Here is a 14,533-nt window from a genome sequence, read left to right as displayed (position 1 = left end):
CACCTTTCTTCTTGGAGAAGGAGTGATGTAGGGAAATGCCCCACCCTACCTGAAGTGAAAGTCCTGCACCCCACTCACCTGGCCCTCCTGAGGAAGGACATATTTCACAGAAGTGCCTTTTCCAGACAAAATGCCAGTGCATTATTACTTAGATCTATTTTCTTGATAATTCATTGGTGTGTTAATGACATAAATTACTGTGATGTGCAGTAATGTGTCACTGCCCTCAAGGTCTATTGAGGTTGGATAAGACTACATTTTCTCATCCCCACCCTCCTGAGATTCCTACTTTACTAAGTAGGCTAAGACTTCTGCGCTGGTGCCTTTAAAAAAAAAAAAAAAAAAAAAAAAAAAGCTTTTTTTTTTTAGAGTGGTTTAAGGTTCACAGAAAAAACTGAGTGGAAGATGTAGAGAATTCCCAAATATCCCCTATCCCAACATGCACGCACAACCTTCCTCACTTCAGTATCCTCAAAAGTGGTATATTTGTTACAATTGATGGACCCACATTGACACATCATTATCATCCAAAGTCCATTAATTTATATGAAGGTTCACTCTTGGTGTTGTACATTCCATTGGTTTTGACAAATGCATGATTACATGTGTCCACCCTTATGATATCTTACAGAATAGAGTTATACTGGCCTAAAACACCTCTGTGCCCTGACTATTCATCCCTCTCTTTCCCCTGATCACTGGCAACCACTAGTCTTTTTACTGCCTCCATAGTTTTGTCTTTCCTAGAATTTCATAGAATTAATATCATACAATATGTAGCTTTTAAAGATTGACTTCTTTCACTTAGTAGTAGCAATTAAAGTTTGTCTATGTCTTTTCATAGCTTGATAGCTCCTTTCATTTTGGCACTGAATTAACATTCCATTGTTTGGATGTTCTACGGTTTATTCCCCTACTGAAGGACATCTTGGTTGCATCTAAGTTTTGGCAATTATGAATAAGGCTGTTGTAAGCATTCCTGTGCAGGTTTTCATGTAGCAATAAGTTTTAAATTCATTTGAGTCAGTTCCAAGGTGTGTGATCACTGAGGTGGATGATAAAACATGTTTAGTTTTGTAAGAAACTGCCAAATTGTCTTCCATAGTGGTTGTGCAGTTTGCATTCTCACCAGCAATGAATGAGAGTTCCTGTTGCCCCACATCCTCACCAGAATCTGATGTTGTCCGTGTTTTGGATTTGACCATTCTAATAGACGTGTGGTGGTATTTCACTGTTCTTTCAATTTGCAATTGCCTAATGGCATATGATGTTGAACTTACATGCTTACTGGCCATCCATATACCTTCTCTGGTGAGGTAGCTGTGCAGGTCTTTTATCCATTTTTTAATTTAGTTGTTCATTGTCTTATTGCTGAGTTTTATAAGTTCTTTGTATATTTAGATAAGTACTTTACAAGATGTGTCTTTTGCAAATATTTTTCTCCCAGTGTATGGCTTGTCTCCTCACTAATCTGTTATTAAATTTTAATGAAGTCCAGCTTATAATTATTTCTTTTATGGATCACATCTTTGGTGTTGCATCTAAAAAGTCATCATCATTCCAAGGTCATCTAGGTTTTCTCCTATGTCATCTTCTAGGAGTTTTATTGTTTTACATTTAGGTTTATGATTCATTTTGAGTTAATTTTGAGAAGGGTATAAGGTCTGTGTTTAGATTCATTTTTTTGTATGTGAATGTCCAATTGTTGCAGCACCATTTGTTAAAAAGACAATCTTTGCTCCATCGTATTGCCTTTTCTTCTTTGTGAAAGATCAGTTGACTGTATTTATGTTGGTCTATTTCTGGGCTCTCTATTCTGTTCCATTGGTCTCTTTGTCCATTCTTTTTGTAGTATGGACAGTGTCCATACTACACTTTCTTGATAACTGCAGCTTTGTGGTAAATCTTGAAATTGGGTAGTGTCAGTCCTCTGACTTTGTTCTCTATTCTCCTTCAATATTGAGTTGGCTATTCTGGATCTTTTTCTTCTCCATGTAAACCTTGGGATCAGTTTGTTGATAGCCACAAAATAATTTACTGGGATTTTGATTGGGATTGCATTGAGTCTACAGCTGGGAACAACCGACATCTTGACATATTCAGTCTCCTTATTCATGAAAAAAAATCTCTCCATTGATTTAGTTCTTTGATTTTGTTCATCAGAGTTTTGTAGTTTTTCTCACATAAATCTTGTACACACTTTTTAGATTCATACCTAAGTATTTCATTTGTTGGGGAGTACTAATGTAAAATGTAAATGATAATGTGTTTTGAATTTCAAGTTCCACTTATTCATTGCTGTTACATAGGAAAGTGATTAACTTTTGTATTGCCTCTGATTCTATCTTCTGGAAGAGATTGTAGAGAATTGACATAATTTCTTTTTTAAATGTTTGATAGGATTTACCAGTGAATCTATCTGGGCCTGGTGCTTTCTATGTTAAAGGTTATTAATTAATGATTCAATTTCTTCAATAGTTATAGGCCTATTCAGATTATCTACTTTTTGTATGAGTTTTGGTAGCTTACATCTTTCAAGGAATTGTTTTATTTCATCTAGGTTATCAAGTGTGTGAGCATAGAGTTGTTCTTAATATTACTTCATTATCCATTTAATGTACATGAGATCTATAGTGAGATCTTTTTATTTTGATATTAGTAATTTGTATCTTCTCTTTTTTTTCTTACTTAGCCTAGCCAGAGGCTTATTAATTTTATTGATCTTTTTAAGGAACCAAATTTCAGTTATGTTGATTTTCTCTATTGTCTGTTTTCAATGAAATTGATTTTTGCTCCAAATTTTATTTTTCTTCAGCTTACTTTGAATTTAATTTGCCTTTTTTTTTCTAGTTTTCTAAAGTGGGAACCCAGATTGCTGATTTTATTTGTATTTTATTTTTATTATTTATTTATTTATTTGAGATGGAGTCTCGCTCTGTCACCCAGGCTGGAGTGCAATGGTGTAATCTTGGCTCACTGCAACCTCTGCTTCCTGGGTTCAAGCGATTCTCCTGCCTCAGCCTCCTGAGTAGCTGGGATTACAGGTGTGTGCCACCATGCCTGGCTAATTTTTGTATTTTTAGTAGAAACAGAGTTTCACCATGTTGGTCAGGCTGGTCTTGAACTCCTGACCTTGTGATCCACCCGCCTCAGTCTCCCAAAGTGCTAGGATTACAGGCATGAGCCACCATGCCTGGTGGATTATTGATTTTTAATCTTCCTTTCTAATATATGCATTCAATACTATAAATTTCCCTCTAAGCTTTGTTTTCACTGCATCTTACAAATTTTGATAAGCTGTATTTTCAATTTCATTTAATTCAAAATATTTTAAAATTTCCCTTGAGATTTTCTTTTTGACCCTGTGTTCTTTTGAATTGTGTTGTTTAATCTTCAAGCATTTGGGGGTTTTCCAGCTATCTTTCTCTTATCGATGTCTAGTTTAATTTCATTTTGGTTTGAAAGCAGACATTGCATGATCTCTATTCATGCAATTTAAATTTGTAAATGTGTGTTTCATAGCACAGAATGAGGTCCATCTAGGTGAATGTTCCACGTGAGCTTGAGAAAAATGTCTTTTCTGCTGTTGTTGACTAAAGTAGTCTATAAATGTCAATTATATCCAATTAATTGATGGTGCCATTGAGTCCAACTATGTCCTTACTGATTTTTGGCTGGTGCTGTCCATTTCTGATATAAGGGTGTTGAAGTCTTCACACATAATCATGGATTCATCTATTTGTCTCTGCAGTTCCACCAGATTTGCCTCATGTATTTTGAAGCTCTGTTGTTAGGTGCATACACATTAAGGACTGTTATATCTTCTTGGAGTATTGATTCCTTTATTATTTTTAATGCCCCTCTTTTTCTCTGATAACTATTCTTGATCTGAAATTTGCTCTGTCCAAAATTAATATGCTACTTCCACTTTCTTTTGATTAGTGTATCATGGTCTACCTTTCTTTATCTACTTAGTTTTTATCTGTGTCTTTTCATTTAAAATAGGTTTCTTGTAGACAACATATAGCTGGGTCTTGTTATTTTCATCTACTCTAACAATCTCTGTCTTTTAAGTGGTATATTTAGATCACTGACATTTAAGGTAATCATTGATGTAGTTGGATTAGTATCTACCATATTTGTTATTGTTTTCTATTTGTCGTCCTTATTCTTTGTTTCTAGTTTTGTCTTTCACTCATTTTCTGACTTTTGTGGTTTGAACTGAGCATTGTATATAATTTCATCTCCTTTTCTTTCATAAAATATCAATTATACTTCGTTTTTTCTTTTTTTTTCTGGTAGTTGCCCTAGAGTTTGCAGTATACATTTTTAACTAATCCAAGTGCACTTTTAAACAACACTATGCCACTTTACAGGTAGTGATAGTATCTTATAATGACAAAATATTTCTAATTTTTCCCTCTATTTTATCATTGTTGTCATTCATTTTACTTATACACAAGCACATATATATACATACGCACACATAAACAAATGCATTGCTGCTATGATTATCTTGAACAAATTGCTATCTGTTAGACCAATTAAGATTAAGAAAAATAAAACTTTACTTATTCATTCTCTGATGCTCTTCCTTTATGTAGATCTGAGCTTCTGGCCTACATCATTTTCTTTCTCTTTAAAGAACTTCTTGTAATATTTCTTACAAGACAGGTCTACTGGCAACAAATTCTCTCAAGTTTTGTTTGAGAAAATATTTCTCACTCACTTTTGAAGGACACTTATGGAGGTTACAGAATTTTAGGTGCTTTGGTTTTTTCTTTCAATACTTTAAGTATTTCACTCCATGCTTCTTGCTTGCATGGTTTCTGGGAAAAGTCAGATATAATTTTATGTTTGCTCTTCTATAGGTGAGGGGTGTTTTCCTCTGGCTTCTTTCAAGTCATTTTTCTTTACCTTTGATTTTTTGAAGTTTGAATATCACATGCCTTGGTGTAGTTTTTGTTTGGTCTTGTTTTTTGGTACTTATCCTGGTTTGTGTTCTCTGAATTTCCTGACTCTGTGGTTTAAAGTCTGACATTAATTTTGGGAAATTCTCAGTCATTTTTGTTTCAAATATTGCCTCTTTTTCTTTCTCTTTTTCTTCTGATATTCTCATTACACATATGTTACATCTTTTGTAGTTATGACACAGTTCTTATTGGTTTCTGTTTTCACTCACTCCTTTTTCTCTGTTTTTTTGGTTTTGAAAGTTTGCATTGTCATATCCTCAAGCTCAGAGATTGTTTTCTCAGCCATGTCCAGTCTACTAATGAGCCCACCAAAGGTAGTCTTCAATTTGTTATAAGCGTTTTCAATCTCTAGCATTTCTTTTTAATTCTGTCTTAGAACTTCCATTCTCGGCTTACATTATTCATCTGTTTTTGTATGTTATCTATTTTTTCCATTAAATCTCTTAGCATACTAACCATAGCTTTCTAAAATTCCTCATTTGTTAATTCCAATATTCCTGCCCTATTTGACTCTGGTTCTGCTGTTTGTTCAGTCTCTTCAAATTGTGTTTGCCTTTGACTATGCCTTATAATTTTTGGTTGAAAGGTGGACATGATGTACTGGCTAAAAGGACCTGATATAAATAGGCCTTTAGTTAATGTACTGGTAAGATATGAAGGAGAAGTATCCTATAGTCCTAGGATTAGTCTCAGTTTTTTGGTGAGCTTGTGCCCCTCGCCTGTGAACTTCACAAGTGCTTCTCAGGGTTTTTTTTCTCCGTTTGGTGGGACAGGATGGCTGGAGGGGGCTGGGCTTGTGTATTTTCCTTCCCACAGGTGAAAGACTAGAGGGCCGGGGGTTGTGTATTTCCCCTCCCCAAGGTAGGTGAGGCTGTAATATAACCTCAGAAGTTTAGGCTGCAGTAAAATAATTTCTTCTGAGGACAGGCCTTTTTAAGAAGAACAGAATGCTTTGGCATATTCCAAAATGGTTCATTTTTCCCACTCCCTACCAGAAACACAAGGAGATTTTTCTCCAACATTTACTGTGAGGACCTGGTGGAGATCCTGGAGGTAAAACTCACAAAGGTGCAGAGCACCCCCTCCATGACTGCATCCCCCGGAGTTTATATCCACGTATAAACTCCAGCAGTTCATCAGTTAGTACTTACATCTTCCTATCCTGGCAAAGGTTCCTGCACAGGTTTCTACTCCTGGGTTTCTGCTCTGATATGCCGTGTCTGTCTGTCTGTCTCTCCAATTTTTTTGACAATGAGTTGTCCTGTGACCTCATTCTCTGATGGATCTAAAAACAATTGTTGATTCTTCAGTTTGTTCAGCTTTTTTCTTCTTGTTTAGATGAAATAAAGACTCCTAAGCTGCTTACATGCCAGACCAGAAACTGGAAGTCTTGCTTGTACCTGTTTAATGGTTCCTCCATTTCTTTCCTTGTGGCCAGATAGGTGTGGTCACTTTGTGAGCAGTGTGCCCACCTCTAGCTGACCCTCCACATGCTTTCTAGTGTGTGCTGTGGACAGGAAAACTAGTAACCGAGTTTGTTAGAGCTGTGTGTAAAATAAAAGTAAAAAGGCTCTGAAGAAACATCTCGGAGACCTCCGATGAGTAACATGCATTAGCTTCTGAGCACCTTTTGTGTGTCAGGCATTTTGGCTGCTCAGAGATCTCAGCCTTGCTCTGCTCTACACTGCAGGGTAGCTGAATTGAGGGAGGTAAGTGCTGCATGGTGAAATCAGGAGCCATTTCAACTTCCAGGAGGGAAGGCAATTGCTATACTCAAAAATCCTTCTCTTTTGAAAAATTAAGAGGACTGGTTACATTATATCACTTTGAGCAGGTTCTTATGAAGTAAATAGAGGCAAGATTAACAATCTCTGGTTCTCAGGAAATACTGAGTAACTTGGGAAGGTTATACAGAGGCTAATGGAAGAAATGTACCAGCATTATAATTTATAGTTCCCATTTATTGAATAACAGAAATGTGCCAGGCATTGTTCTAAAAGCTTTTCAAGAAGTACTTAATTTTTATAAACACAGTAAGGTAGATATTCTAATGAAATCACCTAATAAATTCACCATTTTATTAGGTTGGTGCAAAAATAATTACAGTTTTTCCCATACTTTTAATGGCAAAACCACAGTTACTTTTGCACCAACCTAATAGAAACAAGGAGACTTGCCCAAGGTCGTGCATCAATTAAGTGCATCAAATTGAACCCAGGTCTGCAGAATCTGAATTTGTACTTTCAGGCGTTTTCATTTAATTCCACACTTGTTAATTCTTCATCATCAGCAGCATTAATCAGAGTGTGGTTTTTCCATTCTTACAAGGTCCTGTCTCCATGTCTACCCACCCCTTCTTGGATTATACGGACACAGCACTCTTTTTCATGATGCGCCAACCCTAAAGGTGAGTGGAAAGCATAGGAGTCTGTAACTCCCCTGGACCCAGAATCAAATTGAAATGAGATGGTTTGATTTGGAGTCAGGATTAACTTGGCCCAACTGAGAAGTCAGGCAAAACCTGGGGGGGAGATTAAGCCAAGAAAGGAGATGCCAGCTCTTTGCCTTCCTTGCCAGATGGCAGGTGTGTGTATGTGTTTATATAATCAATGCCCACACACCCGGCTGTGACTTCTCACTCAGAGTTATATGAACACTGCAGGGGTTCACAAACTGTCTGGAGATCAAATTACCAGTTTCATAAGCCCAACAGAGTGCCAGCCACAGAAAGCAGCCAGGAGACGGAAGGAGGAGGGGTGCAAGTGCTGAGCAAGGCCAGGTTGTTATTAAATGCTACATTCAGCACCTGTGCAATGGGCTGAGCCTGCCAGTCTCCAGGGGAAAGCTGCCAAGCCCAGAGGCACTGGAGGAAGCTAGCTCTTCCAGGAAGCCAGTCTCCAGACCATCACTGGCAGAAAGTCCCATGCTATTCAGAAGAACCCTTCCCTGAATAAGAATGGCAGACTGTACTCCCCATGCCAGATGTCCCCTGAAGAAAGACTTACTAACTGGTCATCTTATCATTCTTGTTTGTAGACCAGAGGCCCTTGGTCTCCCTCCCAACAGTGATTTCTGAGCGTTGCTGTTTTAGGAGCAGAGACACTGATGTTCCGGGGTCCCCACTTACCCTGGCGAAGGTCCGGAAGCCCTGGAGGATGGGTCTGTAGCCTGTGCAGCGGCACAGATTTCCTGTGGGCCAAGGAAAAAACTGCAATGTCAGTGCAGGGCCCTGGGATGGGTGAGGAGTTTGTGACTTTGCTTGCAGCTAAGTTGGGTGCTGTCTTTACCAGGCTGCATATTCTGTTACCTCTGTCTGGAAGGCCTTTTGGCCTTCTCCTATCCTGACGTCAGAACAGTTATCATGACTACAGGAAGTCTTTCCTAGAATGGAAGCCTTCCTAGAATGCCCAGACTGAGTCAGGTGCCTCTCCTAAGTGCTCCCACAGTGGCTGATCGTAGCTTCATCAGTTAGCCTATCAGACTACCTTATAAACTCTCTTCTTCAGAGTATGAACTTTTTGAGAGTAGAGGCTGTGTCTTTTATCCCTGTGGCACAGGATGTGACTCAAAATAACTGAATAAATGATGGAAATGGTGAATAGATGGGGAGGCTTCTCTATTCATTTCAGAGAAACAGACACATAGGTGGTCTTGGCCCTGCAGAATCCTGTTCTGGTGCAAACTGAGAGGGAAGGAAATCATATCAATAGCCCCCATGGAGTTTTCTAAATGACGTCTTCCTGCACCAGCCATGCACTGCCAACCCCACTCCAATACTGGTGGAAGGCAGACAGACACCTCAGAAAGATGAACCCAAAGGCAGGAGACCCCAGGAGGTCTCCACACCAACCAGGAATTCTCCCAACTAAGAGAGGGTTGGCTTTCTAGCAGATCTTAGCCACCACCTTGTTGAGGGGTCTGACCCCTTCCTGCAAAGGGTAGTCCCTCATGCTTCGCACCCTGGCACTTGCCCTGACCTCTGCAGGGCCTCGTTTGCCATTCCACCTCCTAGGCTGTGCCTGAAGGCCCGTACCTTGGAAGGCATTCTCAATCTCCTCCATGGTGGGTTCGGGCTGATTCCGGAGCAGTGTGTACATACTCATGATGATGCCGGGGGTGCAGAACCCGCACTGGGAGCCGTGGCTTTTGGCAATTCTCTCCTAAAAGGAACAGATGACATAGACACCTGGGATGGCAGAACCCTCCCAGGCTCCCCAAAGGACTTGACTGGAGCCAGCCCATGTTGAGAGACAGTGGGAGTAGTAGTCGCTGTACAAAGTCAAGCCCCAGTGCCACCATTTACCAACTGTGACCTTGGCCAGGTTCCAAGCCCTCTGAGTCTATGTTCTTCATCTGTATGATGAGGACCATCCTTGTAGTTACCTCTAGAGCTGCGATGAGGATTAACTGAGATAATTCATGTAAAACCCTTAACACTGTACCTGCATATAGCAGGCAGTCAGCCAATGTTAGCTATGACTCGGAAGGTCCCTTCAAAGAACAGTGACTATCATAACCAGAAGGCAACTTCTGAATGGATTGGGTGTGGCATATGACAGAAACAGTCAAAGGTGATGTCTAGATTTTTGTCTTGAGCAATTGGGTGGATGGCTTTGCCATTGACTCAGATGGGAGAAGACTGGGGAAGGAAGCCATTAGGAGAAGAGTAGGGTTTTCTTAAGTTTGAGATTAGACATCCGTATTGAGATGTCAAGTAGGCAATTGGAAATGTAAGTGTAACTTCTGAGGAGAGGTCAAAGCTGAAGTTGTAAATGCGAGTGCCATTGGCATGTGGACAACATCAAACTCATGTAGGGAGAGTGTAGGGATGAAAAAGGGGAGGGGCCCAGGTCAGGGCTCAGGGCACTGCAGCAATTAGAGACTGAGCAGAGGAGGAGCCTGTGTGGAGAGAGAAGGAAAAGCCAGAACCACAGTGTCACACAAACCAAGAGAAAACAAATAAATGGACAAGAAGTGGAATCTGGGCTGGGCGCGGTGGCTCCTGCCTGTAATCCCAGCACTTTGGGAGGCCGAGGCGGGCGGATCATGAGGTCAGGAGTTTGAGACCAGCCTGGCCAATATGGTGAAACCCCGTCTCTACTAAAAATACAAAAATTAGCTGGGCATGGTGGCGTATGCCTGTAGTCCCAGTTATTTGGGAGGCTGAGGCAGGAGAATTGCTTGAACCCAGGAGGCGGAGGTTGCAGTGAGCTGAGATCGTGCCACTGACTCCAGCCTGGGTGACAGAGCAAGACTCCATCTCAAAAAAAAAAAAAAAAAAAAAAAGAAGTGGAATCTGGCTCTGTAGCCTATTTGTAGCCAAAATACGTGCATTAGGAATAAGAACCTGTACCATTGGACAGGGAGGATTTTAGGTTGATTATACAGATACGACCTGATATGGTTTGGCTGTGTCCCCACCCAAATCTCATCTTGAATTGTAGCTCCCATAATTCCCATGTGTTGTGAGAGGGACCCTGTGGGAGATAACTGAATCATAGGGGTAGTTCCCCCATCCTGTTCTCATGGTAGTGAATAAATCTGACATAATCTGATGGGTTTCTGTTTTCACTTAGCTCTCATTTCTCTCATCTGCCACTGTGTAAGATGTGCTTTTCACCTTCTGCCATGATTGTGAGGCCTCCCCAGCCACATGGAACTGAATCCATTAAACTTCTTTTTCTTTATAAATTACCCAGTCTTGGGTATGTCTTTATCAGCAGTGTGAGAATAGACTAATACTTGGCCACTATGTTTAAACTATTTATTCTTTCTTTCATCTGTTTCAAAGAAAATAACAAGCCTTAATTAACCCTCTCACATCTCCTTCAGATTGGACAAGTTTAGTAATTTCCCCTCTTCCTGCCTAAGAAACAACTCCATAGATGGGAAGCAATACCACCCCGACCTGGCTGACCTCACATGACTGGCCCAAGATGCCATTCCAAGGAATAGAACCAGCCACTCCGCAGGAGGCTCTGGCTCCATCGCCTGAATGACATGTCTCCTCAAATCATCAAGGGAGGATTAAGACCTGGGCCAAGCTCTGGTAACTTTTTTTTTTTTTTTTTTTGAGATGGAGTCTCGCTCTGTCACCCAGGCTGGAGTGCAGTGGCGCGATCTCGGCTCACTGCAAGCTCCATCTCCCAGGTTCACGCCATTCTCCTGCCTCAGCCTCCCGAGTGTCTGGGACTACAGGTGCCCGCCACCTACCCGGCTAATTTTTTTGTATTTTTAGTAGAGATGAGGTTTCACCGTGTTAGCCAGCATAGTCTTGATCGCCCAAAGACCCCAAGTTTCCTCAAACAAAATGCTTTGGGGACAATGGCCGTTCCTTCCAACAGGACTCTACTCCCCTTTCATTCCACTCAGCCTAAGAGCATCCTGATTGTCACCCCAAACCCATCTCAGATTATTACTGCCCACTTGCCCCAGAAGTGTTTTGGATTTCAATGCATTTTCAGGTGGTCTGATACCATCAAGGAGAAAGCCTTGCTCAGGCACTAAATCTCTGTCATCTTATTTAGCACTTGCTAACCTCCATTCTAATGAAGGCGGAGGTCTAGCAGTTTACATTTGTACTATCTGTGGGTGGGAGGTAAGGGGTACAGAATTACCATTGCCGGGAGTCGGTGGGCTTATAAACAAGGGATACAGATAATTAAAATTCAAATCTGGGAAGGCTGGGAGTTTCCTAAACACACTTCAGAACAAAGTGAGGAAGCTCCTCTGCATCTCTTCCTCCAAGTTCTGGACTGGCCTAGCCACCAGATTCAGTTGACCTCTTGGGTCCCTTGAGGTCATGCAATGTTATAACCAACCAGCTCACAGGATGGAGCTTCAGGCTTGGGTGTTTCTTCTTTTCACCTCACGGTACCCAGAGGAGATGGGGAGTGGCCAGGGTGCAATGCCTCCTTAGATTAAGCAGTGAAACTCTTCCCAACAACCCAAAGCAAGTCTGCAACTTTGGCATGAGCCTCCCTGCAGAGGAAACAGCCTGATCTCAAGAGCACAGCTCCCTTTCCTCTGTTTACCTGCACAGGATGCAGCCTCGTCTTGGTGCTTCCTATTCCTTCCACAGTTGTCACTGCAACATGGTGCAAGGAGCAGATGGGGGCCAGGCAGGCATTGGCAGAAAAGTGGCTAGAACCCCAGATTAAGGTCATTCCATTTATTGTCCACTCAGATCATCAGAATGGGCCTGACGGTGGGCTCTGGAGGACTTTGTGAGGCTTTATGTTACGTCTCTCCGCTCCCATTTATGTTCTTGTCTCTTCTACCAGTGCCCTCACCTCTCCACTGAAGACTCTGGGCAAGGAACAAAAGAAGCTCTCCTTGTAGGCAAAGCTGAGCCCCTCCAGAGTACTGTGGGATCAGGCATCAGAGCATCCTCAGCCTCTGAGCAGGAGCAAGGGAGCCAGGGTCACTTTCAGTTGCCTCTTACTCAGCCTGACCCAGGAGGCTGAGTCAAGAGGAAGTTTATCTGACAGGCTGCAGCCTTAAAGTATGCTTCTGCTTGCAGGGCTGTTCCTTAGCCTCCAATCACTTTGCTTCCCTGCATTTCCTCACCTCTATTGCTTTCATTCCTCTGTGGGGAGAGGGGGAAGAAACCCCCAGGCAACATGAGACACCAAGCCCTTAACTAGAACTTCCTGGCATTCATCACTCATTCACTTACATTCAGCATCAGTTATTGAGTGCCAAACATAAGCCAGGCACTCTGCTGAGGGCTGGGAAAATAAAGGTGAATAAGATGAAAGCTCTGCCCTTCAATAGCTGCAGTCAGCTGAGAAAACCGAAGCCCATATGAAGGTGCAATTTAAATCTTGTTAAAGTAAATTAAAAAGAAGACCAGGCCTGAAGATTCAGCAGACAAAACCAGTTAGGCCTCATAAGTGACCTAAACTCTGCTTGATTTGCAGCAGAGTCTTAACTTGAGCTACTTCTTACGAATATCTTTACGTAAAAAAAAAGCCTTATGATCAACCAATCAGAAGTAGTCAACAATCTTCTAAGTATAGAACTAGGGACTTTCCAGTGGGATAGACCAAGTAAGGCAATTGTATAATTGTAACTAATCAAATAATTTCTTTGCTTTTTGCCTGTGTCCATCCTACAAAAACCTCCTGCTTGCATTTCCCTGGTGGAGCTCCTGAACTGCTTCTAATTTGGAGCTGCTTGAACTCATGAACTGCTGTTTTCTCAAATAAACTGTAAAAATTGTATCATGCCTCAGTTTACCTTGGGAATGCTGTGCACAGGGCACTATGGGGCCAGCACAGTCAAGGGGCACCTAACCCAGCCCTTGAGAGATCCAGGATGGCTTCCTGGAGGTGGTGATATTTTTGCCCAGTTCTAAAGAGCTAGTAAGATTTAGCTGGATAGAGAAATCCTAGGAGAACTTCCCAGCTTAAACAAAAACCAAGCAATTAGTGGGCCTGTGTCATTGGTATTTCACAATTGTCTCTGCTTGAATGGAGTGCTGGGCCCATGGTGAGAAAGAAAACTGGAGAAGAAACCTGGGGCATACTGTGCAGGGCCTTGCCCACTAAGCAAAGAGATTTTGTCCTGGGGGCAATGAAGAGCTATTGAAGGGTTTTATGGAATGTGATACAAACCTGGATTTTAGAAAAGTCATTTTATCAGCAGTTCGGAGCCTGGTTAATATTATAAGCCTAGAACATACTTGCTAAGAGATCACTCTACAGTTTTCATGTGCACAGATTCTCCATAAAAACAGGGGCTCACACATGTGCACATACACACACATACACTCATGCACTCCCTCACAAGCTGGTCTTGCATCGCAGCCCCCACGTGGGTGGTCAGCCAGCAGGCAAAGGATACACAATCTTGTTCTGCAGAAGATCATACTTGGAGAGCATCACTGTGCAAGCCCCACAGCCCCCCTCTCCACAGCCGAGCTTGGTTCCACTCAGCCCCACTGGGTGGTCAAGAGTTAAGGAGAATGAACTCAGGGAGAGGAGTCTGCTGGGTTGCTAGGAAATGCCTTGGCAGAGCTGTGGGCAGAGCCATTCATTCCCACACGTGCTCAGGCCCCTCAACCCAGGAAGGCAGCAGGCCCACTGGCCTCCTTATTCAGAGGGGCTGCACTGCACCCCAGGGAGGCAGGGAACGGGGCCATCTCCACTGCACAGAAGAGCAAAGGCATCAGGACCCCATGGACAGCACCCAAGTAGCATCTCTTGGGACATGAGTTCTAGTACTGGTCAGTCCTAGAGCCTTCTCTTGGGTTGAGGTCTTCTATGTGTGAGCAGGTAAATCATACACCTGAGCATACGGGGCAGTTCCCACATCACTCCCAGCTGGGCACACCATGAAGCTGCTTGGGCCAGAATGAGACATTGATCTGTTCTGGGATCTCTGAGTCCTCGCTTTTCACTCTGAACTTTTTGGGCTGATAAATCCCCAAGAATCAAAATTAGGGCTAGACCAGAGGCTTTTGAATATTTGGCCCAAAAGATATGTGAATGGAAATTAAAATAGAGTGGTTTTTTTAGGTCCGAGTCCAATACTGGGCCACACTCTTAAATATACTT

General features: G+C 42.0%; 1 protein-coding gene across 1 annotated transcript in view; it reads right to left on the bottom strand.

Annotated features, from left to right (window-relative positions):
* Positions 1–14,533, bottom strand: part of XDH (xanthine dehydrogenase) — a 79,967-nt gene that overhangs the window by 54,134 nt on the left and 11,300 nt on the right. The window contains exons 3-6 of the mRNA XM_055252054.2: positions 13,821–13,917; positions 12,008–12,116; positions 9,007–9,133; positions 8,101–8,162 (exon numbers count right to left, since the gene is read on the bottom strand). Coding sequence (XP_055108029.2) covers positions 8,101–8,162; positions 9,007–9,133; positions 12,008–12,116; positions 13,821–13,917 — 395 coding nt within the window. The remainder of the gene's footprint in view (positions 1–8,100; positions 8,163–9,006; positions 9,134–12,007; positions 12,117–13,820; positions 13,918–14,533) is intronic.

Source organism: Symphalangus syndactylus, chromosome 18 (assembly GCF_028878055.3).
Source record: "Symphalangus syndactylus isolate Jambi chromosome 18, NHGRI_mSymSyn1-v2.1_pri, whole genome shotgun sequence".
NCBI lineage: Eukaryota > Metazoa > Chordata > Mammalia > Primates > Hylobatidae > Symphalangus > Symphalangus syndactylus.
Note: the sequence above shows the minus strand (reverse complement) of the source record. Positions and strands in the feature narration are given on the sequence as shown.